Genomic DNA, 24,721 nt, shown 5'->3' with positions numbered 1-24,721 from the left:
TTTGGGGCTTTGTAAATTTGTTTCAGGACTTCTTGTAAAAGTGTTTTTGCACTTCCCAGCCACTGTACAATATACAGTGTATATGTATATATACTGTATCGGTGGAAAGCCAACTTCGCAGTTAGACGGAACTCCCTACTTGGCCCACAAAGCGTTTGATGCTGCGAGCTTTTCACCTGTTTTCTGCAGTACAGCTTAGAGTTGAGAACAGTTGTCATCTCTCAAAGCGCGGTGACGGCAGCACACCTGCACTGACCTTTACAAAGACATTTTTTTTCTTTAAAACTCTGTGCTGATCTGCGTGGGTCCTCGCTCAAAACAGCTGATCCGCACGCATTTCTGAGGATGACATGAAGTAAAGAAAATGCTGAAAAACAAAAAAGAAATTCCCTACCTGTCAATCTGGTTGTGCTTTTTCCATAAAAAATACACTTTTTCCATAAAAAATGTTAATTCTTCCTGCTCAGACAGCCATCCAGGGGCGAATCCAGATGGAAGGGGGGGCGTGCTTCCCCCTCCACACCCTGAGATTAACAGTCCACTTTTGAAGACAATTTTTCATACTACTACTACTACTATAATAATTTTAACAAATAAAATGTTGAGAATGAATTTAAATGTTGGAAAGAATTGAATAGTTACATTTATAAACAATGTAGATTATAAATTGTAACTTTTGCTGTTACAGTGCTGTCAACATTTAAATATGAGGTCAAGAAGGATGTCTTTATTTTATTTTTATAAAGCCAGTATTTGTTTATTGAAGTCAAGAAATGGTGAATATAAAGTGAGTATTGGCAAAACAGCTTATTTTTATGTTGAGGTGGTGGTGGTGGTGGGGGGGGGGGTTGTCAGCAGCTGCTGAAAGTAACTAATAAAGTAACTAGTAATCTAACTTAGTTACTTTTAAAACTGAGTAATCGGTAAGGTAACAGTTACTTTTTCAAAGAGTAATCAGGAATTGGATTACTTTTTCAAAGTAACTAGGGCAACACTGGTGCTCACAGACATAAATAAAGTTATTGACGGACAGTTTCAGTTCAGTTATTAGTGTGGTATATTTTGTAGTGCTGAAGTCCACAAGGTACATTTCAGTGTGATCTCTGGCAGTGTCATGTTTAAGATGTATTAATGTTAAAGCACAATTTGTTGAAGTTGCATGATTTAAGTGAAATGATTGTAAATAAAAACAAAGCTAATGATATTGGTAGCAGTTATAGTCAAAAAGTAAGGAACAACTGATGAATAAAACATTTTCAAAGTCAACACAAAACTGTAATGGTATCATTAATTATTTGTATCGGTACTCCGTATCAATGAGTACCAAAATATAAGTACTCGTACTTGGTCTGGGAAAAAGTGGTATCGGTGCATCCCTAATTATTATTATTGTTATTATTATTATTTTATCAGTGCACATGACAACAAAAAGAGTTGCCAGCTGCTGGAAATTTTTTGGTAAAAACACACTCTTGCAGGCACTCAAAAAAGTGTCAGATTCAGTCACTACAGCTAGTAATGTGAACACAGCATAAGTTCTAAGCCGTCTTTACAAATAGGCCTACTCTCCTTTCTGCAAACTTTTTTCCACGAATGGGCAGTTTGTCCACTCGTGACATTCAAACCTGTTCTTACACCTTGTCTGTCTGCTTTCAAAGGCTACCTGCCTCATTGTTGCTGCTGGATGATCTGCAGACGGCACTGGAGAAGAGCGCCTGTCACCGGGTTCCTGCTGCACATGGAGACGATTTGGCTGCGCCCAGCTGGGGATGCAGCCGAATCGTGTGTGGCAGGACATTTCACACAATTCAGAAGAACGTGCAGGATTCTAAGCCTGTATTTATAACATTATGAATGAGATGTGCGTTATTTGGAAGAAAGTCGAGGTGTAACTGACTTTCACCTTCTCACTGCTTCTGTTAACTCTGACAGCAAGCAGTGTGCATGCAGCTGCCTGCAGGGGGCGCCAATTTGTCAATTCTACACACTGACAAGAAAACCATTTTGCGCTGGTGGGTTTTTTTTTTTTCAGTGCTTGTGCCTAAATGCCGCTCCGGGCAGCCGCCCGCATGGCCCATACTAAAAACGCCACTGCTGAGATGCATCTGACAATAGCACAACCTAGCCTCTAGGCTAAAGCGTAGCTTTGTTACCAATGTCATTACTTATGTGGTCATTTTATATTTTAAAGTCCTTTAGATTTCAGAAGCAAACAAGGAGAGGATTTGGTTGATGGGTCTGTGGTTTTATTAGATTTTGTTTACCCACAGCAACAGGCCATGTGCATAATATACATGAAATAACACTTGTTACGGCTCAACCCACAGTTGTCTAACACAGGAAAAAAGTAGAAATTGAAGCCTCAGAAGGCTTTTTTTCCCAGTGTGCTGGGATATAATGTGATTTTGCACTTGTTTTTTCTGTTTGTGTGTTTTTGACACAATCAGCATCATGTCTACTGTATTTTGTATCTAAACTGAGACACCAATGCTGCCAACTGTGATTATTATTCCACATCTTTCTTCATTTATGGTTTAGCTGTCACAATATCACAAAAGTTGACTCGTGTTCCATAAATAACATCTTAAAAAATAACTTAATATCCTCTATCCAGTGCAGACTGGTTCAGTGGGCATCTCCTAGAGATTATGCAGGAATAAAAATATTCACTTTTGTTGTTTAGAAATCGAAAGCAGCCTTTTTTCAGTCCTGTATTTTGCTAATAACAGGAGAATTTCTCCTGTACAGCCTTAGAACTGTATAAGTTTCACAATAGTTTACTGTAAAGGGCAGATAAAATGAAAAATGGACAATTTTATCCTTTTAAGAGTCATAGGGGTGCTGTGGAGCTGAAATGACTCATGCTAATAAGTGCAGTCAGTTACACTCCCTGGACTTTTCAGGAAATACATTTCTACACTATAAACTGTCACCGTTTTCCCATTGTTACTCTTAATTAGTTTGCCAGCATTGTCCACCTGTTCCTATTCTAAAGCTTTCATTAAGTCCTCAGCCCCCTTCGAGTCTTAGCCAAGAAGAATCAAAAGCACTTTCTACCGCAAATAAGACACCCTGCTTCTCAAGCAGTAAGTACGTCTTTCCAAAACCATACATTAGTGTCAGAATGAATCCTTCGCTCTTGATTGGAGCCTGTGATGGTGTACGCTTTCAGCCTAAGCCTCAGGGAAGCAAACAGCCATCTGCCTCTCAGTGTATGAGAGGCTACAAACAAATCCCTGCCCTTGCTGGGGGCCATGACAGTTTGTCAGCCTTGCATAACTGGGACCCAATACACCAGCCCTGGAGACACTTTGGAGATGAAGAAAACATGTTTTTCTACATACCACTGCAACTATTTTAATGAATGGAGTAAGATGTACACAGTAAGTACAACTGAGTGCTGTTTACATTTGTGTGCAGGGATCACAATTGATAGTGGCGTATGACGAACACGAGGTGAACAACACATTCAAGTTTGGAGTCATCTACCAGAAATTTAAACAGGCGAGTGCTCATAGATCCTCACGGGTGCATCAATGTTTTTTTTGTTGTTGTTGTTTTTTGTTTGTTTGTTTTTTTTGCCTTCTTTAACATTTTTGTTCTTCTCACTCTCAGACGTCAGAGGAAGAACTGTTTGGCAACAATGAGGAGACTCCAGCTTTCAAGGAATTTCTTAGTGTCCTTGGAGACAACATTGACCTTCAGGACTTTAACGGGTGAGACGCTGCTGTAGAATTCAGTACACTAGAAGAAAAAGTACAAGCAAAATTAGTGAAGACCAAGAAAGATTTGTATTGTGACCAGTGCATGCTGTTGGACTGCTTGTATCACCTTGATTTTGGCGTGAAATTAGTCTAACGTACAAATTCAAACTTGAGGTCTCTGAGTGATGTGTGTTGAAAATCTTTTCTATGTCCTCAGTGATTGAGATACTGTGACATAGTGTAGTGTGCAGTGATTTCTTTGTGTTCAAAAGTCAAGAGATATTTATAGTAATTTTCAGTAAAAATGTCCAGTTGGATCGACATGGAGTCTTGAAAGTAGTTTAACCTAAAATCTTTCTAGCCGAAGTGGTTAATAAGCTCTAAGATGGGTGAATTATTTTTTTGTTGGGTTACCTGCCAGTAGGCCGCTATCCCTGTCATGGCGCAGCGTCCATCATAGCGTCCGTCATATCAGTGTCGCCGTCGTCCATTTATTGCGATATCTCAGCTGTCTGACTTTTTTCTAATTTGGCAACAGCGGAATGTGGGTCATTGACATTGTTCCAGTCTAAAAAAAAAAAAAAATCATATTCATAGATTCGTTCATTTGGAAATGGAGACTATTTTATGCTGAAAACAGCCATTTTGGCTTGAGCTTTAATTGTGCTGGTAAGCCACAGGGCCCTTGGCACTATTGTTACTAATTTTGTCAATTGTGATAGTAATGTGGAATTTTGTGAAACAGCTTTTTTTTTTTTCAAAAACTATCTGATAACTTTTTTCACATTTTTTGATATTTCACATCAAAAAATTGTAGTCATATATTTTTTGGGAAATTGCAGCCGTTTTTATGCCAAAAACAGCTAATTTGGGTATTTGGACCCAATTTTCTCAAAAACTGTCCAATAACTTTTCTTTTAATTCAACAAGGGCACAATGCTGGTCATTGATATTGTTCCCACCCCAAAATTATTTGAGTAGATTCATTCATTTGGAACTGGCGGCCATTTTTATGCTGAAAATGGCCTTTTTGACTTGGGCTTTAATTGAGCTGGTAATCCACAGGGCCCTTGGCACTCTAGTTATCAATTTTGTCAATTGTGATAGTAATGTGTCAGTTTGTGAAACAGTTGTACATTACAGCATATAGAACGTTACATATTCGAAGTGATTTGACATCAAAATCCTGATTGTTAAAACTTTTGTCCTGAGTGACATTTGGCATAACATCCACAAAAGCACACATGCATCAGCAGCAGCAGTGCAGTGTAAATTTTTATTATTTTATTGTTCATCAGATTGGTATGTGGGTTGTTCTATGAAGACAGATGTTGGTGCATTGGACGCAACAGGAAGAATAACAAGGGCAATGCTTAACCCAGTGTTTACCAAGCTACTGAACATTTTCCTTTTGTTCCTGAACTAATCAGAGCAGATCAGCTCAGTCAGGTGTGTTCAACTAATTAACAGCTGACTGACCTGATGTACTGGCCTGCCTCTTGTGGAGCTCTCATATGTACACTAGGTTTCAGGGGCTCATAATTAGAACTGAAATATCCAAGCTTTTAGCGATGTGAAATCATGCAGCAATTTTCACCTTGCTATAAAAAGTCTTTGTCAAGATATCACACATACAAGATTTTGGAAACACAGCCCCTGGTGGTCACAATTAAAGGGGAAAAGTGCTCAAGAGTGAACTTGTCCAAAGTCTTACTGAGCTGACCTTGTGCACCTTCATAGTTTCACGTTTCACCTTGATATATTGAGTAGTCAAGATATCAGTTATCAAGCTGTTCACCAATGAATATGGCTTTTTACACCCTGAAGAAAACCATGGTTTTCTTCAGGGTGTAAAAAGCCATATTCATTGGTAAAACAACTTGATAACAATTTTATCAAATACCTATAAATGATAAATGTTGTATGGTTTTCATTGATCCTCTTGCTTGCCTCTACTGGTGGTTGGCTCTCACTGCGGTATTGTATCACTTCCTGTTCCGGAGCACAGCGGTGTTTTTCTGTATCTGTTAGCTGTTTAATCTGCGCAGTTAGATTGATCTAGTTATCTAGATTACGATTTGTTTCCCCAGTGTAATCTTTACGTGCCTTAACTAAAGCACTCCTTCTGCTGAATCACCTCTAAATTATTTACACATTATTCACTTTGCGTGTTTTTAGGAATCCGCTAGGTTAGCGTAGCTACTAGCTCTTAGCCGATTTAGCATGGCGGCTTCTCCTGTCTCTCCCGCACTTTTCTGCTCTGGGTGTGAAATGTTTAGTTATTCCTCGGCCTCCTTTAGCAGTAACGGTACTTGTAATAAGTGTAGCTTATTCGTAGCTTTGGAGGCCAGGCTGGGCGAATTGGAGACTCGGCTCCGCACCGTGGAAAATTCTACAGCTAGCCAGGCCCCTGTAGTCAGTGCGGACCAAGGTAGCTTAGCCGCCGTTAGTTTCCCCCTGGCAGATCCCGATCAGCCGGGAAAGCAGGCCGACTGGGTGACTGTGAGGAGGAAGCGTAGCCCTAAACAGAAGCCCCGTGTACACCGCCAACCCGTTCACATCTCTAACCGTTTTTCCCCACTCGACGACACACCCGCCGAGGATCAAACTCTGGTTATTGGCGACTCTGTTTTGAGAAATGTGAAGTTAGCGACACCAGCAACCATAGTCAATTGTCTTCCGGGGGCCAGAGCAGGCGACATTGAAGGAAATTTGAAACTGCTGGCTAAGGCTAAGCGTAAATTTGGTAAGATTGTAATTCATTAAATCGGTGTGTAACTTTGCAAAAACAATGTCGGACTCTGTAGTTTTCTCTGGGCCCCTCCCCAATCAGACCGGGAGTAACATGTTTAGCCGCATGTTCTCCTTGAATTGCTGGCTGTCTGAGTGGTGTCCAAAAAATGAGGTGGGCTTCATAGATAATTGGCAAAGCTTCTGGGGAAAACCTGGTCTTGTTAGGAGAGACGGCATCCATCCCACTTTGGATGGAGCAGCTCTCATTTCTAGAAATCTGGCCAATTTTCTTAAATCCTCCAAACCGTGACTATCCAGGGTTGGGACCAGGAAGCAGAGTTGTAGTCTTACACACCTCTCTGCAGCTTCTCTCCCCCTGCCATCCCCTCATTACCCCATCCCCGTAGAGACGGTGCCTGCTCCCAGACCACCAATAACCAGCAAAAATCTATTTAAGCATAAAAATTCAAAAAGAAAAAATAATATAGCACCTTCAACTGCACCACAGACTAAAACAGTTAAATGTGGTCTATTAAACATTAGGTCTCTCTCTTCTAAGTCCCTGTTGGTAAATGATATAATAATTGATCAACATATTGATTTATTCTGCCTTACAGAAACCTGGTTACAGCAGGATGAATATGTTAGTTTAAATGAGTCAACACCCCCGAGTCACACTAACTGTCAGAATGCTCGTAGCACGGGCCGAGGCGCAGGATTAGCAGCAATCTTCCATTCCAGCTTATTAATTAATCAAAAACCCAGACAGAGCTTTAATTCATTTGAAAGCTTGTCTCTTAGTCTTGTCCATCCAAATTGGAAGTCCCAAAAACCAGTTTTAATTATTATCTATCGTCTACCTGGTCGTTACTGTGAGTTTCTCTGTGAATTTTCAGACCTTTTGTCTGACTTAGTGCTTAGCTCAGATAAGATAATTATAGTGGGCGATTTTAACATCCACACAGATGCTGAGAATGACAGCCTCAACACTGCATTTAATCTATTAGACTCTATTGGCTTTGCTCAAAAAGTAAATGAGTCCACCCACCACTTTAATCATATCTTAGATCTTGTTCTGACTTATGGTATGGAAATAGAAGACTTAACAGTATTCCCTGAAAATTCCCTTCTGTCTGATCATTTCTTAATAACATTTACATTTACTCTGATGGACTACCCAGCAGTGGGGAATAAGTTTCATTACACTAGAAGTCTTTCAGAAAGCGCTGTAACTAGGTTTAAGGATATGACCTTCTTTATGTTCTCTAATGCCATATACCAACACAGTGCAGAGTAGCTACCTAAACTCTGTAAGGGAGATAGAGTATCTCGTCAATAGTTTTACATCCTCATTGAAGACAACTTTGGATGCTGTAGCTCCTCTGAAAAAGAGAGCTTTAAATCAGAAGTGTCTGACTCCGTGGTATAACTCACAAACTCGTAGCTTAAAGCAGATAACCCGTAAGTTGGAGAGGAAATGGCGTCTCACTAATTTAGAAGATCTTCACTTAGCCTGGAAAAAGAGTCTGTTGCTCTATAAAAAAGCCCTCCGTAAAGCTAGGACATCTTTCTACTCATCACTAATTGAAGAAAATAAGAACAACCCCAGGTTTCTTTTCAGCACTGTAGCCAGGCTGACAAAGAGTCAGAGCTCTATTGAGCTGAGTATTCCATTAACTTTAACTAGTAATGACTTCATGACTTTCTTTGCTAACAAAATTTTAACTATTAGAGAAAAAATTACTCATAACCATCCCAAAGACGTATCGTTATCTTTGGCTGCTTTCAGTGATGCCGGTATTTGGTTAGACTCTTTCTCTCCGATTGTTCTGTCTGAGTTATTTTCATTAGTTACTTCATCCAAACCATCAACATGTTTATTAGACCCCATTCCTACCAGGCTGCTCAAGGAAGCCCTACCATTATTTAATGCTTCGATCTTAAATATGATCAATCTATCTTTGTTAGTTGGCTATGTACCACAGGCTTTTAAGGTGGCAGTAATTAAGCCATTACTTAAAAAGCCATCACTTGACCCAGCTATCTTAGCTAATTATAGGCCAAAAAACAGCTAACTGATCATCTGCAGAGGAATGGTCTATTTGAAGAGTTTCAGTCAGGTTTTAGAATTCATCATAGTACAGAAACAGCATTAGTGAAGGTTACAAATGATCTTCTTATGGCCTCGGACAGTGGACTCATCTCTGTGCTTGTTCTGTTAGACCTCAGTGCTGCTTTTGATACTGTTGACCATAAAATTTTATTACAGAGATTAGAGCATGCCATAGGTATTAAAGGCACTGCGCTGCGGTGGTTTGAATCATATTTGTCTAATAGATTACAATTTGTTCATGTAAATGGGGAATCTTCTTCACAGACTAAAGTTAATTATGGAGTTCCACAAGGTTCTGTGCTAGGACCAATTTTATTCACTTTATACATGCTTCCCTTAGGCAGTATTATTAGACAGTATTGCTTAAATTTTCATTGTTACGCAGATGATACCCAGCTTTATCTATCCATGAAGCCAGAGGACACACACCAATTAGCTAAACTGCAGGATTGTCTTACAGACATAAAGACATGGATGACCTCTAATTTCCTGCTTTTAAACTCAGATAAAACTGAAGTTATTGTACTTGGCCCCACAAATCTTAGAAACATGGTGTCTAACCAGATCCTTACTCTGGATGGCATTACCCTGTCCTCTAGTAATACTGTGAGAAATCTTGGAGTCATTTTTGATCAGGATATGTCATTCAAAGCGCATATTAAACAAATATGTAGGACTGCTTTTTTGCATTTACGCAATATCTCTAAAATCAGAAAGGTCTTGTCTCAGAGTGATGCTGAAAAACTAATTCATGCATTTATTTCCTCTAGGCTGGACTATTGTAATTCATTATTATCAGGTTGTCCTAAAAGTTCCCTAAAAAGCCTTCAGTTAATTCAAAATGCTGCAGCTAGAGTACTGACGGGGACTAGAAGGAGAGAGCATATCTCACCCATATTGGCCTCTCTTCATTGGCTTCCTGTTAATTCTAGAATAGAATTTAAAATTCTTCTTCTTACTTATAAGGTTTTGAATAATCAGGTCCCATCTTATCTTAGGGACCTCGTAGTACCATATCACCCCAATAGAGCGCTTCGCTCTCAGACTGCAGGCTTACTTGTAGTTCCTAGGGTTTGTAAGAGTAGAATGGGAGGCAGAGCCTTCAGCTTTCAGGCTCCTCTCCTGTGGAACCAGCTCCCAATTCAGATCAGGGAGACAGACACCCTCTCTACTTTTAAGATTAGGCTTAAAACTTTCCTTTTTGCTAAAGCTTATAGTTAGGGCTGGATCAGGTGACCCTGAACCGTCCCTTAGTTATGCTGCTATAGACGTAGACTGCTGGGGGGTTCCCATGATGCACTGTTTCTTTCTCTTTTTGCTCTGTATGCACCACTCTGCATTTAATCATTAGTGATCGATCTCTGCTCCCCTCCACAGCATGTCTTTTTCCTGGTTCTCTCCCTCAGCCCCAACCAGTCCCAGCAGAAGACTGCCCCTCCCTGAGCCTGGTTCTGCTGGAGGTTTCTTCCTGTTAAAAGGGAGTTTTTCCTTCCCACTGTAGCCAAGTGCTTGCTCACAGGGGGTCGTTTTGACCGTTGGGGTTTTACATAATTATTGTATGGCCTTGCCTTACAATATAAAGCACCTTGGGGCAACTGTTTGTTGTGATTTGGCGCTATATAAAAAAATTGATTGATTGATTGAAGGGTGTAAAAAGCCATATTCATTGGTGAACAACTTGATAACGATTTTATCATATACAGTGGTCCCTCGTTTATTGCGGGAGTTACGTTCTAAAAATAACCCGCGTTAGGCGAAATCCGCGAAATAGTCAGCGTTAATTTTTTAAAATTATTATAGATGTTTTTGTTGTGAAAGTGTCGTGACACGTACCCACAACAGGGGCGTTAATGAACGGACAATGGATAAGCCAAAAGTAACAATTTAATGTTGTGAATCGCACGACGACGTACAGACAATAACAATATGGTGACTGTCAATCATACACCAGGTGACGTGTGGGCAGGCTCGACGATAGAAGACGCCTGGCGAGAGAAGAGCCGGATCCCACACAGCTTCCACCACCAACGGAGCTGAAGAACACCGGAGCCGCCAAGCCCTGCGCCCCAGGTGGCCGCTGTCTTCAGCAGTCAGACCCGGTACTGCTGGCAGAGAACAGAGACAGTCCTGATGAGTGTGAGGTCGCACACTCAGTAATCCCACAGTCTGTACACAATGAGGAGGGAGAACCTCCACCTCCAATCATACACTCGTGCAGCTCCTGTCTAACTACTTATCTGGTTGGAGTGTGAAGCGAAGCTGTCGCTGATCACACCAAACGCCAATCCCACAGATAAGGAAACCACAGGAAAACGGCTGCAAAGAAGTTCAGATTATTACTCAATGTTTTAAGTCAGCAGAGAAAATTACCTGAATGGTAGCTGATTTCTCGTCGAGGAGGTGGAGTCGCAGTCCGGCCTTTATGGAGATGGTGATGAGTTGACTGAGTGACAGCTGGTGCTGATGAAGAGTGACAGCTGTCACTCCCAGTGGCTCCGGCGCCAAGCAGGGCGCCATCTGGTGGTGGTGGGCCAGCAGTACCTCCTCTTCAGCGGCCCACACAACAGGACCCCCCCCTCAACGGGCGCCTCCTGGCGCCCGACCAGGCTTGTCCGGGTGCCGCCGGTAGAAGTCGGCCAGGAGGGCCGGGTCCAGGATGAAGCTCCTCTTCACCCAGGAGCGTTCTTCGGGTCCATACCCCTCCCAGTCCACCAAATACTGGAACCCCCGGCCCTTTCGACGGACATCCAGGAGCCTGCGCACAGTCCAGGCAGGCTCTCCATCTATGATCCGGGCAGGAGGCGGCGCCAGTCCGGGGGTGCAGAGAGTCGACGTGTGGTAGGGTTTGATCCTTGAGATATGGAACACTGGATGAATCCGCAGTGAAGCTGGTAGCTTCAGCTTCACTGCGGCCGGACTGAGGACTTTGCTTATGGCAAAACGTCCTATGTACCTGTCCTTGAGCTTCTGGGATTCCACCTGCAGGGGGATGTCCTTTGTGGATAGCCAAACCTCCTGCCCGGGCTGGTATGCAGGGGCCAGGGAACGCCGGCGGTCTGCATGGGCCTTAGCCCTCGTCCGGGCTCTGAGCAGGGCAGAGCGGGCGGTACGCCACACCCGACGGCACTTCCTCAGATGGGCCTGGACCGAGGGCACCCCGACCTCTCCCTCCACTAGCGGAAACAATGGGGGCTGGTACCCCAAACACACCTCAAATGGGGAGAGGCCGGTGGCAGATGAAACTTGGCTATTATGAGCGTACTCGATCCAGGACAGATGGTCACTCCAGGCTGTCGGGTGCGCGGAGGTCACGCAGTGGAGGGCTTGCTCCAGTTCCTGGTTCGTCCGCTCTGCCTGCCCGTTCGTCTGGGGGTGGTACCCAGACGAGAGACTCACGGTGGCCCCCAGTTCCCTGCAGAAACTCCTCCAGACCTGGGAGGAGAACTGAGGACCACGATCCGAGACAACGTCTGATGGAATCCCATGCAGACGCACGACGTGGTGGACCAGGAGCTCTGCAGTCTCCTGGGCCGTCGGGAGTTTCGGGAGGGCCACGAAGTGGGCCGCCTTGGAGAACCGGTCCACTATCGTGAGGATGGAAGTCATGCCCTGGGACGGCGGGAGGCCCTTGACAAAGTCCAGGCCAATATGAGACCAGGGGCAACGAGGCACGGGCAGAGGCTGGAGGAGGCCTTGGGCCTTGTGGTGGTGGGCTTTGCCCCTGGCACAGGTGGTGCAGGCCTGGACATACTCCCGGACGTCGGCTTCCATAGACGCCCACCAGAAGCGCTGCCGGACCACTGCCACGGTCCTTCGCACCCCTGGATGACAGGAGAGCTTGGAACCGTGACAGACGTCAAGGACCACAGCCCTGGCCTCTGGTGGAACGTATAACTTGTCCTTCGGACCTGTCCCCGGGTCCGGGCTCCGTGTCAGGGCCTCCCGGACGGTCTTCTCCACTTCCCAGGTAAGGGTGGCCACGACAGTGGACTCGGGGATGATGGTGTCAGGGGGGTCTGACGGCTCGATCTTGACCTCCTCTTCATGCACCCGGGACAGGGCGTCAGACCGTTGGTTCTTTGTCCCGGGGCGGTAGGTGATCCGGAAGTCAAAACGCCCGAAGAACAGCGACCAGCGGGCTTGCCTGGGGTTCAGACGCTTCGCGGTCCGGATGTACTCCAGGTTCCAATGGTCCGTGAAAACCGTAAATGGTACCGATGCTCCCTCCAACAGGTGTCTCCACTCCTCAAGAGCCTCCTTCACCGCAAGAAGTTCCCGATTGCCGACGTCATAGTTCCGTTCAGCTGGGGTCAACCTGCGGGAAAAGTAGGCACATGGATGGAGAACCTTGTCGGACTCCCCGCTCTGGGATAGCACGGCTCCTATCCCTGAGTCAGAGGCGTCCACTTCAACTACGAACTGGCGCTTGGGATCGGGCTGCACCAGAACCGGTGCAGTCGAGAACTGGCGTTTCAACTCCCTAAACGCGGCTTCGCACCGATCCGACCAGGTGAAGGGGACTTTTGTGGAGGTCAGGGCTGTCAGGGGGCTAACTACCTGACTGTAGCCCTTGATGAACCTCCGGTAGAAATTTGCAAAACCGAGGAACTGTTGTAGTTTCCTACGGTTCGTTGGTTGGGGCCAATCTCTCACCGCCGCAACCTTGGCCGGATCAGGGGCGACGGAGTTGGAGGAGATTATGAACCCCAGGAAAGACAAAGAAGTGCGGTGGAACTCACACTTCTCGCCCTTCACAAACAGCCGGTTCTCCAACAACCGCTGTAGGACCTGACGTACATGCTTGACATGGGTCTCAGGATCCGGAGAAAAGATGAGTATATCGTCTAGATATACGAAGACAAACCGATGCAGGAAGTCCCGCAAGACGTCATTAACCAATGCTTGGAATGTCGCGGGCGCATCGGTGAGGCCGAACGGCATGACCAGGTACTCAAAGTGACCTAACGGGGTGTTAAATGCCGTCTTCCACTCGTCTCCCTCCCGGATCCGAACCAGGTGATAAGCATTCCTAAGATCCAATTTCGTGAAAATTTGGGCTCCATGCAGGGGCGTGAACACTGAATCCAACAGAGGTAACGGGTATCGGTTGCGAACCGTGATCTCGTTCAGCCCTCTGTAATCAATGCATGGACGGAGTCCGCCATCCTTCTTGCCCACAAAAAAGAAACTAGCACCCATCGGGGAGGTGGAGTTCCGGATCAACCCGGCAGCTAACGAGTCCCGGATGTAGGTCTCCATTGATTCGCGTTCCGGACGTGAGAGGTTGTACAGCCTGCTGGACGGGTACTCAGCCCCCAGTATCAAATCAATGGCACAATCGTACGGACGGTGCGGGGGCAGCGTGAGTGCCAGATCCTTGCTGAAGACATCAGCAAGGTCATGGTACTCGGCTGGCACCACCGCCAGATTGGGGGGGACTAAAACCTCCTCCTTAGCTGTCACACCGGGTGGAACCGAGGATCCTAAACACTCCCGTTGGCAGGTTTCGCTCCACTGAACCACAGCCCCAGACGGCCAATCAATCCGGGGATTGTGTTTTAACACCCATGGAAAACCTAAAATCACTCGGGAGGTAGAAGGTGTTACATAAAACACAATCTCCTCCCTGTGATTCCCAGACACCACCAATGTCACTGGCTGTGTCTGGTGTGCGATTAGTGGAAGAAGGGTGCCATCTAGCGCCCGCACCGACAATGGTGACGGTAAGGCCACTAGAGGGAGCCCAACCTCCTTTGCCCATCTGCTATCCAGCAGATTCCCCTCCAACCCCGTGTCCACCAGTGCTGGGGCATGAAGGGTTAGATCCCCACTCAGGATCGTGACTGGGATTCGTGCAGATCGTCGGGGTATCCCCACGTGGGTGTTGTGACCCACCCTTAGCCCAGTCTCTAAGGACGAGTGCTGCTGTTTTGACCGTTTGGGGCATTCTCTCTGTGTGTGCTCGGTAGAGCTGCAGAGAAAACACTCTCCACGGATCATCCTCCTTTGTCTCTGATCTGATCGCTTTTTGGCCCTGCTCGTTTCCATAGCAGCGTCAGCAGGGGGAGCTGTCGTCATGTGGAGAGCCCTGGCAGTGGAGCGTGGGGAAGTCGGCTCCCTTTCGGACCCGGGAGGAAGAGGGACGGCTTGTGCCTGACCACGCCCTTTGTCTCGCTCCCGTCGGTGTTCTGTTAATCGGTTGTCTAACCGTATAACCAGGTCGATAAGCCCATCTAAATCCCGCGGCTCGTCCTTCGCCACCAAGTGCTCCTTAAGGACCAGAGACAGTCCGTTTACAAAGGCGGCGTGGAGCGCAACAGCATTCCAGCTGGCTCGCGCTGCCGCAATGCGGAAGTCGACTGCATACTTCGCTGCGCTCCGACGCCCCTGCCGTATCGATAGCAGCACACTTGAAGTGGTCTCGCCTCTATGAGGGTGGTCGAACACCTGTCGGAACTCCCTCACAAACTCAGTGTAAACCGTTAGAAGCCGTGAATTCTGCTCCCAAAGCGCCGTAGCCCAGGCGCGTGCCTCTCCTCCAAGCAAATTGATCACATAAGCCACCTGGCTAGCGTCTGATGCGTACATGACGGGACGCTGTGAAAAGACGAGCGAGCACTGCATCAAGAAGTCCGCACACGTCTCCACACAGCCTCCGTACGGCTCCGGAGGGCTTATGTATGCTTCAGGGGAAGGTGGGGGGGTTCGTTGAACGACCAGTGGAATGTCAGATTCTGGCACACGGTCATCAGGAGGAGGTGCTGCAGCAGCGCCCTGAGCATGCGCTTCCACCTGCGCGGTGAGAGCCTCCATCCTACGATTGAGAACACCGCTCTGCTCGGTAACTAAGTCCAACTGAGCGGTAAAGGCGGTTAAGATGCACTGCAGCTCACCCAACACGCCTCCTGCTGGCGTCTGTGCACCTCGCTCTTCCATTGGCTGTTCAAGCGATGGTTGACGCCCCTCGGGATCCATGACGCGGTCCGAGAAATCCTGTTGTAAAAGTGTCGTGACACGGACCCACAACAGGGGGCGTTAATGAACGGACAATGGATAAGCCAAAAGTAACAATTTAATGTTGTGAATTGCACGACGACGTACAGACAATAACAATATGGTGACTGTCAATCATACACCAGGTGACGTGTGGGCAGGCTCGACGATAGACGCCTGGCGAGAGAAGAGCCAGATCCCACACAGCTTCCACCGCCAACGGAGCTGAAGAACACTGGAGCCGCCAAGCCCTGCGCCCCAGGTGGCCGCTGTCTTCAGCAGTCAGACCCGGTACTGCTGGCAGAGAACAGAGACAGTCCTGATGAGTGTGAGGTCGTACACTCAGTAATCCCACAGTCTGTACACAATAAGGAAGGAGAACCTCCACCTCCAATCACACACTTGTGCAGCTCCTGTCTAACTACTTATCTGGTTGGAGTGTGAAGCGAAGCTGTCGCTGATCACACCAAACGCCAATCCCACAGATAAGGAAACCACAGGAAAACGGCTGCAAAGAAGTTCAGATTATTACTCAATGTTTTAAGTCAGCAGAGAAAATTACCTGAATGGTAGCTGATTTCTCGGCGAGGAGGTGGAGTCGCAGTCCGGCCTTTATGGAGATGGTGATGAGTTGACTGAGTGACAGCTGGTGCTGATGAAGAGTGACAGCTATCACTCCCAGTGGCTCCGGCTCCCTCTCGTGCTTGAAGACCGCACTCGAAGCAGGGCGCCATCTGGTGGTGGTGGGCCAGCAGTACCTCCTCTTCAGCGGCCCACACAACAGTTTTAAGGCTGTAAAACCCCTCACTACACACTTTATACACTTTTCTCAAACAGGCATTAACATTTTCTCACTTTTCTCTCCTGTGTAAACACTCAAAGTTCAAACCTTAGTAGAAAAAAATAGAACGTTTTCCTATAAATAATTATGATGGCTTTTAGAACTAACGATTTTAATTTTAACGATCAACCTACGAGGTTGGACATGTAAGAAATTATTAATAGTGACTCATCATTATTTCACAGTTCCTCTGACCATGCCTCTTCGTCGTGGCACCGCTCCGCTGTCCAGATTGGCTGATTACTCGGGTGGTATGCAAAATATTACCCGTCCGCGAAAAGGGTGTATTGCTATTTATTCTTTAGTGTTTTATCCAATCATATTAGCATATAATTTATAGGTATATGATAATACATGAGACATGGTCCTCTGATGGACACAGTAAGAATCAAAATGAACTTAATGTTGGACTTGTCCAAGGACTTAGTGGGGTGACCTTGTCTAACAAGTATCATTTTGTTACACAGTCAAGATATAATCAAGATATAGTGTACATAAAGAAACTGTATGAAGTCATTGCAGTGAATTTGTCAACCAACTTTCACCTTGATACAGAGTGTCTGTGAAAATACAGCGTACTTGTACACATCAACCATACACACAGAGTCAAGTAGTTCTAAAGATCTGCTCTAACTTCAGCACCACAGGTAAAAATATGTCACTGCCATCAAACAGTATATTGTAGTATAATTTATGTAACACTGGACCAATTTGTCCTATACTGGCATGACTGCAAACAAGATACAATAAATAATACTGAAACACATCCATAAAATAAAGTGCTGCATCCTAATCACTGCTAAGTGTGTTGTGTTTGCTGTCTTTCAAACTTTTTGAAATGCTTTTGTGACTGATGTTTTACACTAAGAAGCCTGCAGTTGATATAGTTCTGCAAACTGCTCAGTAATTTTGTCTGTAACTGAAATTACTGTTGATACGTCAAAGCTTGACTTAAAAATGGAATTAAACTGATGTCACAGCTGAAGTCTTTGAATTTCATGGCAGGTTCCGTGGTGGACTGGATGTATCTCATGGACAGACAGGATCTGAGTCGGTCTATACTGTCTTCAGACAGAGAGAGATTATGTTCCATGTGTCAACCAAGCTTCCCTTCACAGAGGGTGATGTCCAGCAGGTACATGGCCTCAATTCCAGACATCTAGACCTTTGTCTTCATTTGTCTGTCTGGGTGGATTTGAGCAGGATGACTCCAGACTAATGAAAGGACTATTGAGAATTAATGCATTAAATTTTAATCTTGATTTGGATCCAAGTTCAAAACAGTTTGCCAGTTCAAAACAAGCAGTGTGTGCATGCCAGTGCACAGACCTGTGCTGACTGTAGCCTTTAAATTTCAAATTCATACTTGGGTATGGATGCATATTCCTGAACCATCCAGTAGGTGGCAGCACAGCATATGATGTGTTACTTCTGGCCAGTGTTCAGAACTTGAATGCTACAATGGATTCAAGATGAACTGTGATATGGCAGGAAACAATGGACTTAGCAAGGAAGATGTTATGGGAGAAACAAAAGGGATACTATTTTTGAACTGAATGGAAATGAAAAATATTAAAGAATTGTTTATCTTAAAGTCTGAGTTAATGGGAAGAAATTGATACATTTTATTTGATCTCTTTTTAGATAAGGATTATACTCTGTCCTCTCTGCACACTATTGTACAATAGGTGGTGATATAAATTTCATGTCAGTTGCAATCTGCCAATTAATTGCAAGAAGGATTCAAAATGTTTTGAAAGCAGTGTTTCTAATTAGCATTTGGAGTTGTGACAACTTTGTGGCCCTATCTCTAGTCAAATCTCCAGCCGACGCTTTAATTACAGTTTTATGCTTGTTTTTTACTCTGTTGTGTATTTCAGCTTCTATTGTATTGTGCTCTTTTTGATGAGGATTCCAGGGCAGCATTTGAAATTAGCTTTTCAAAGGTTGCATACAGTTCTGAAGCAGTGTCGTAATGTAACAGTAATTTATGGTAATGAAGAGGTTTTGTCAACATCCCCTGCCCCACATTTTATCTATTCTTAAAGTTTGGTTTCCTTTTCTGTTTTGTTGAATTCTTATATCTTGAATTTGCACATGTAATAGACCATGTTTCTTCCTGTGGCTACTAGAATAACTCTGCAGCTGTTAATGGTGGAACAGATATGATAGTGAGACTTTACTGCAGTATATTGGCAAAGCAAAGTTGATTTTGGGATGAATCTGGTACAGAAAGGTTCACCATAAAGTAATAATTTCATTCTAGTTGTGCATTCTTTTTATTTTGGTGAGTTGAAGTTGATGTCATTCATGGACTTTAAGTTATTGTCTACAGAAGCTGGCTGGGATGAACTAATTCCTGCTCTCATCTACATTTTAATCACATTATAAAACCTTTGGGTTTCTTATTGTTAAAATGCTTTTGGGAAATAGACCCTGATCAGATGTTTGTGTTTTTTGTGCTCCTTGTTGAATATTATCTTAAATCAATTCCTGCACTTATTGAATTTTGAAGAAAACTCAAAAGGATCTCCTTCTTTAAAAGTGTCCAATGAACTGCAATGCCACAAAACACAAGCTAATGATTCTTTTCTTGTCTAATACATCAGCTCCAAAGAAAGAGGCACATAGGAAATGATATCGTGGCAGCAGTCTTCCAGGAAGAACCCACGCCATTTGTTCCAGACATGATCGCCTCTAATTTCCTGCATGCCTATGTGCTGGTACAGGCTGAGAACCCGTGTACAGAGCACACTACTTACAAGGTACAAACAACACTGGTGGGCTGAAATCACACCAATACACCGGGGTGTTAAAATTCTGAATAAATAAATATTCAGTTTAACTCTTGAGGATAACTAAAAGGTATAGTTTACATATGACACCCCACTACCACCACTACCTTTAAAAAAAAACAGGGAATCTTTGAAAATGTCCAAGAAATGTGTCAACATTTTGGCTCAACTCTGTTAAATTACACCCCCCCAAAATCATTTTTTAAGTCAAAAATGACCAAGTACACATATGTTGTGATCACATGATCAAATCCGAAACATAAGATGTCACACGTGTGTTAACTTCCAAACTTCCAAGCAGTTCTCAGTACTGAATGAGGCTCTCCCAAGATCTGTTTCTGTAATGTCGGTTGAAAAAGGATTGACTTCTGAACAAAACTGCAGTAAGTAGAAAAGCAGTAACTATTGCAGTCTGAATACCCCTCTGCACCGTAAACTCAGTGCATTGCCATGTTTGTGCACATGTGCACAGTGCACACAGGAGGGACGGGGCTGATGAGACCACAACACCGCTCTCATAGCCGATGGTGGTGGAATTTTCCATTGTGTCCTCAACTTTCATTTAAAGTTTGTGATGATAAATGTTAATATAAATCCACAACAGTCACACACGCACTCACTGGGTCACTGTCTAACAGTGGTGGGCACAGCTAACGAAAAAGTTAGCTTCGATAACTTCGATATCATTTTTAACACTAAACCGATAAACTGTCTAAAAACTTATCGGAAGCTACAGATAACCAATAACTTTCAATTTTGCCTCAAATATGCTCTCAGCTACAAAGAAGCTGATTTTGAGTTTAAACACTGCCAAAGCTTCTAATAGAACCAACAGTGATCACAAACCTAAACAGCCAATGAGCCTGCACTTCTGTCTTTGTGTGCTCTGCCCCCTGCTGTAGAAAAACATAATTTTCCCTGACAAGATACAGGGGTCAAGCGATGAGGCAGAGGTCTTGAAACGGAAAGCAGATTTGAATTATGGTTTTGCTTTCTAAATAAAATTATTCCAGATAGAATAACTACATTAATGTAAACTCTTAAAACGTACAAAGTGACATATAACACATCTGTTAATTTTAAAATAATGCACTAATTCTGAAGATTTGAACATTAACACACCAGACAGATTATGGGTAAACTAAGCCTCCGCTCATACTGATTGGTTGATTCATCTATGTAAAAACCAACACAGTGAATCAATGTAACATGTGTTGGTGTTTACAAATAAATGTGCTTTTGTAAAATGTCATTTTTCTCATTTGTATAAAAAAGAAAGAAATTTTCAAGATCCCGCTAGACAGCGCCTAAGTGCACATGTGATGACATCACAACTCTGTTTAGGGAGACAAGGTTTCTTTCAATAACAAGAACTGTCAAAAAACTTTCTCGTGTGTGGTTGCTGGAGTTGTGTGGCGATAGGAATTGCTGTTTGAATGCTTGAATAACGATGTCAGTCACACAAAGGAATCAAATAATAGTGAAAACATGTTCAGTGCGGTGTCATAACGCATCAATCATTTGCTCCGTGAGGCGTCATAACATCCAATTGGTTAGCGGCTCTGTGCGGTGTTATAACAGATCATTCAGTCGCTCTGTGAGGCGCCATGTGTACACACATCTGTGTGTGTACACATGGCGCCTTTTACATTTTGCAGCACCTGAAAAGCAAATCAGCTTGTGACAGAGCAGGAAGAAATGGAAAATGTGCAGGTTCGGGGGTCCTTGAGGACTGGATTGAGAACCCGAGCTAGAAGACTGAAGAAAAAAAAGATGACTCAGTAGTTGCTCTCCCAGCTGTCGATTGGTGCTAGTTAACAGCAGTGATGCCGGTAACGCGTTACTTAGTAACGCGTTACTCTAATCTGACCACTTTTTTTAGTAACGAGTAATCTAACGCGTTAATCTTTCCAAATCAGTAATCAGATTAAAGTTACTTTTCCATGTCACTGTGCATTACTATTATTTTTCATTGTGGGTCGACAGCAGCATTAAACTTGGTCCGTGGGCAGGAGGTCGGGGTTCGACTGAACTGCCCACTTTAAGTGAGCTGTGAGCTTTTCATCCGCGTTTTTTTACAGCTGCTCGACTCGTCGTCTCCTCTTAAGGCACGGTGATCAGCACACCTGCACTGAACTTTACAAAGACATTTTTATACTTTTTTCCTCCTTTATTTAGAGCTGAGCTGAGCTGCTCTGTATCGTCTCGTTAAAAACAGCTGATCCTCCGCGACGTGTCAACAACTAACACTATTTTCCACTCAAATGCACCTAAACTCTCTTTCTGAGGACCACATGATGTGAAAACACAATAAAACTTTCTTACCTGTAAATCTGGTCACGTTTTCTGCATAAATAAATGTTATCCATTCTTTGTGCTCAAACGCAAAAGTAGGGGCGAATCCAGATGGAATGGGGGCGTGGGGCAAGGATGTGCCCCCCTCACAACACCCCTAGATTAAAGGTTCAGTTTTGAAGCCTTTTTTACTACTAATACTAACTACTAATACTACTTAAAATAATATTAATTTCGACAAGTAAAATATTTAGAGAGAATTTAAATGTTAGAAAAATGCTAGAATGAATTTAATAGTTACATTTATAAACAATGTAGGTTCGAAATTGCAAGTTTTACTGTTACAGTGCTGTCAACAGTTAAATATGAGGTCAAGAAAGACGTCTTTATTTTACTTTTTATGAAACAAGTATTTATTTTCATTGAAGTCAAGAAAGGGTGACTATAAAGTAAGTTTTGGCAAAACAGGTATCATTGTCATGTTGAGGTGGCAGAGGGTTGTTGTCGGCAGCTGGGAAGAGTAACTAAAAAAGTAACTACTAATCTAACTTAGTTACTTTTACAACTGAGTAATCAGTAAAGTAACTAAGTTACTTTTTCAAGGAGTAATCAGTAATCAGTAATTGGATTACTTTTTCAAAGTAACTGTGTCAACACTGGTTAACAGTTGGGCGACTGTTTGTTGTGATTTGGTGCTATATAAATAAAATTGAATTGATTTGATTTAGTGCAGGCTAACAAATTTGAGAAGGTTTTATTTTTTTAAATGGAGGATCATACAGATTAATTATCACAAGAGAGCACAAGGGAACATGAAACCCAGTCGCCAAAATAGCAAAAACGTGAAGAGAAACAAAATTGTGACCAGTGATGGTGAAATGCAGTCTGCAATCTCACACTCAGACACTAAATCCTACACACTGTCGCTTTAAAGCTCAGGCATGGTTTTTAAAGAAATTCAACCGTGCATTACTGAGTTCCATCTAACTCTCATCTTCCTCTTGGTTTGAAGAGTCATTTGTCTTCATATAAACTCTAACAATATGTGAGCATGCTTTGTTTTGTGTCAATAGGTGTCAGTGACAGCGAGGGAGGACGTGCCTCCTTTTGGACCCCCTCTGCCGAACCCTGCTGTCTTCAAAAAGGTGAGACGTAACACCTGAAAAACAAAACTTAGGAAAGACTGCAGGTTTGCATCTTATTCTGTAGCAGTAAAATATACTTTTATTGAAGTGAGCATTTAGGTAAGACAAATGACATTATTTTAAGTGCACACTGTGTAGTAGGTACGGTGGCTGAGAGAGGCCTTAATACTTTCAAAATAAGACAACAAATGCAGATAACATACAAATGACCGACCAGTGGAGCCATACATTTGGGTCCCTTGTTCAAGATGAACTAAGACTAGAAACAAGATGCACATTCTACTAGTGCATAAGCTCTGGTGATGCTGTGCACTTACACCAACTTCACTGGAAACCACAGCACACATCTTGACATCAGGTAAGGGCTTTTCACAGCCAGTGCGCAAAGACAGCACGCATCGCTCTAAAACGCACTATTTTCAATGAGAAGTATTGTACAAACGCCGCATCGCAATGCGATGCACAAAAACCAGGCTTGCGAGATGCTCCGCCAGGAGCGTGCATCAACGCTTGACATCAAACTCACAGAGCAGATCGGCACTTGTAGTCAGAGTAGCAACAATTAAAAAAAAAAAACTATTGTGTAGATTTATTTGGGAAAAATAAAAATGCATCAAACAATTTACAAATATTAAACATTCACTCAGCTCCATTGAGTGATTGATTCTGCAGTTAAAAGCTAAGCTAACCTTAGCCGATAAAATTTCAGTGTTCAGTGCTGCAGTAACGTCACATTTTTACTTACAGATTATTCACTCAAGTCAGACAAATTTGCGTGTGTGTCTATATATATATGTATGTATGTATGTATATATACACTCAACAAAAATATAAACGCAACACTTTTGGTTTTGCTCCCATTTTGTATGAGATGAACTCAAAGATCTAAAACTTTTTCCACATACACAATATCACCATTTCCCTCAAATATTGTTCACAAACCAGTCTAAATCTGTGATAGTGAGCACTTCTCCTTTGCTGAGATAATCCATCCCACCTCACAGGTGTGCCATATCAAGATGCTGATTAGACACCATGATTAGTGCACAGGTGTGCCTTAGACTGCCCACAATAAAAGGCCACTCTGAAAGGTGCAGTTTTGTTTTATTGGGGGGGGATACCAGTCAGTATCTGGTGTGACCACCATTTGCCTCCTCCTTTGCATCGAGTTGATCAGGTTGTCAATTGTGGCCTGTGGAATGTTGGTCCACTCCTCTTCAATGGCTGTGTGAAGTTGCTGGATATTGGCAGGAACTGGTACACTCTGTCGTATACGCCGGTCCAGAGCATCCCAAACATGCTCAATGGGTGACATGTCCGGTGAGTATGCCGGCCATGCAAGAAATGGGACATTTTCAGCTTCCAAGAATTGTGTACAGATCCTTGCAACATGGGGCCGTGCATTATCCTGCTGCAACATGAGGTGATGTTCTTGGATGTATGACACAACAATGGGCCTCAGGATCTCGTCACGGTATCTGTGTATTCAAAATGCCATCAATAAAATGCACCTGTGTTCTTCGTCCATAACAGACGCCTGCCCATACCATAACCCCACCGCCACCATGGGCCACTCGATCCACAACATTGACATCAGAAAACCGCTCACCCACACAATGCCACACACGCTGTCTGCCATCTGCCCTGGACAGTGTGAACCGGGATTCATCCGTGAAGAGAACACCTCTCCAACGTGCCAAACGCCAGCGAATGTGAGCATTTGCCCACTCAAGTCGGTTACGACGACGAACTGGAGTCAGGTTGAGACCCCGATGAGGACGACGAGCATGCAGATGAGCTTCCCTGAGACGGTTTCTGACAGTTTGTGCAAAAATTCTTTGGTTATGCAAACCGATTGTTTCAGCAGCTGTCCAAGTGGCTGGTCTCAGATGATCTTGGAGGTGAACATGCTGGATGTGGAGGTCCTGGGCTGGTGTGGTTACACGTGGTCTGCGGTTGTGAGGCTGGTTGGATGTACTGCCAAATTCTCTGAAACGCCTTTGGAGACGGCTTATGGTAGAGAAATGAACATTCAGTACACGAGCAACAGCTCTGGTTGACATTCCTGCTGTCAGCATGCCAACTGCATGCTCCCTCAAATC

The 24,721-nt window shown here is 43.9% G+C and overlaps 1 protein-coding gene across 2 annotated transcripts in view; it reads left to right on the top strand.

Moving 5' to 3' along the window:
• rap1gap2a (RAP1 GTPase activating protein 2a) overlaps positions 1–24,721 on the top strand; it is a 291,908-nt gene that overhangs the window by 242,698 nt on the left and 24,489 nt on the right. For both annotated transcript variants that reach the window (XM_034167942.1, XM_034167943.1), the window contains exons 11-15: positions 3,421–3,504; positions 3,616–3,716; positions 17,390–17,519; positions 18,994–19,149; positions 22,548–22,619. In XM_034167942.1, coding sequence (XP_034023833.1) covers positions 3,421–3,504; positions 3,616–3,716; positions 17,390–17,519; positions 18,994–19,149; positions 22,548–22,619 — 543 coding nt within the window. The remainder of the gene's footprint in view (positions 1–3,420; positions 3,505–3,615; positions 3,717–17,389; positions 17,520–18,993; positions 19,150–22,547; positions 22,620–24,721) is intronic.

This window comes from Thalassophryne amazonica, chromosome 4 (assembly GCF_902500255.1).
Source record: "Thalassophryne amazonica chromosome 4, fThaAma1.1, whole genome shotgun sequence".
Lineage (NCBI taxonomy): Eukaryota > Metazoa > Chordata > Actinopteri > Batrachoidiformes > Batrachoididae > Thalassophryne > Thalassophryne amazonica.
Note: the sequence above shows the minus strand (reverse complement) of the source record. Positions and strands in the feature narration are given on the sequence as shown.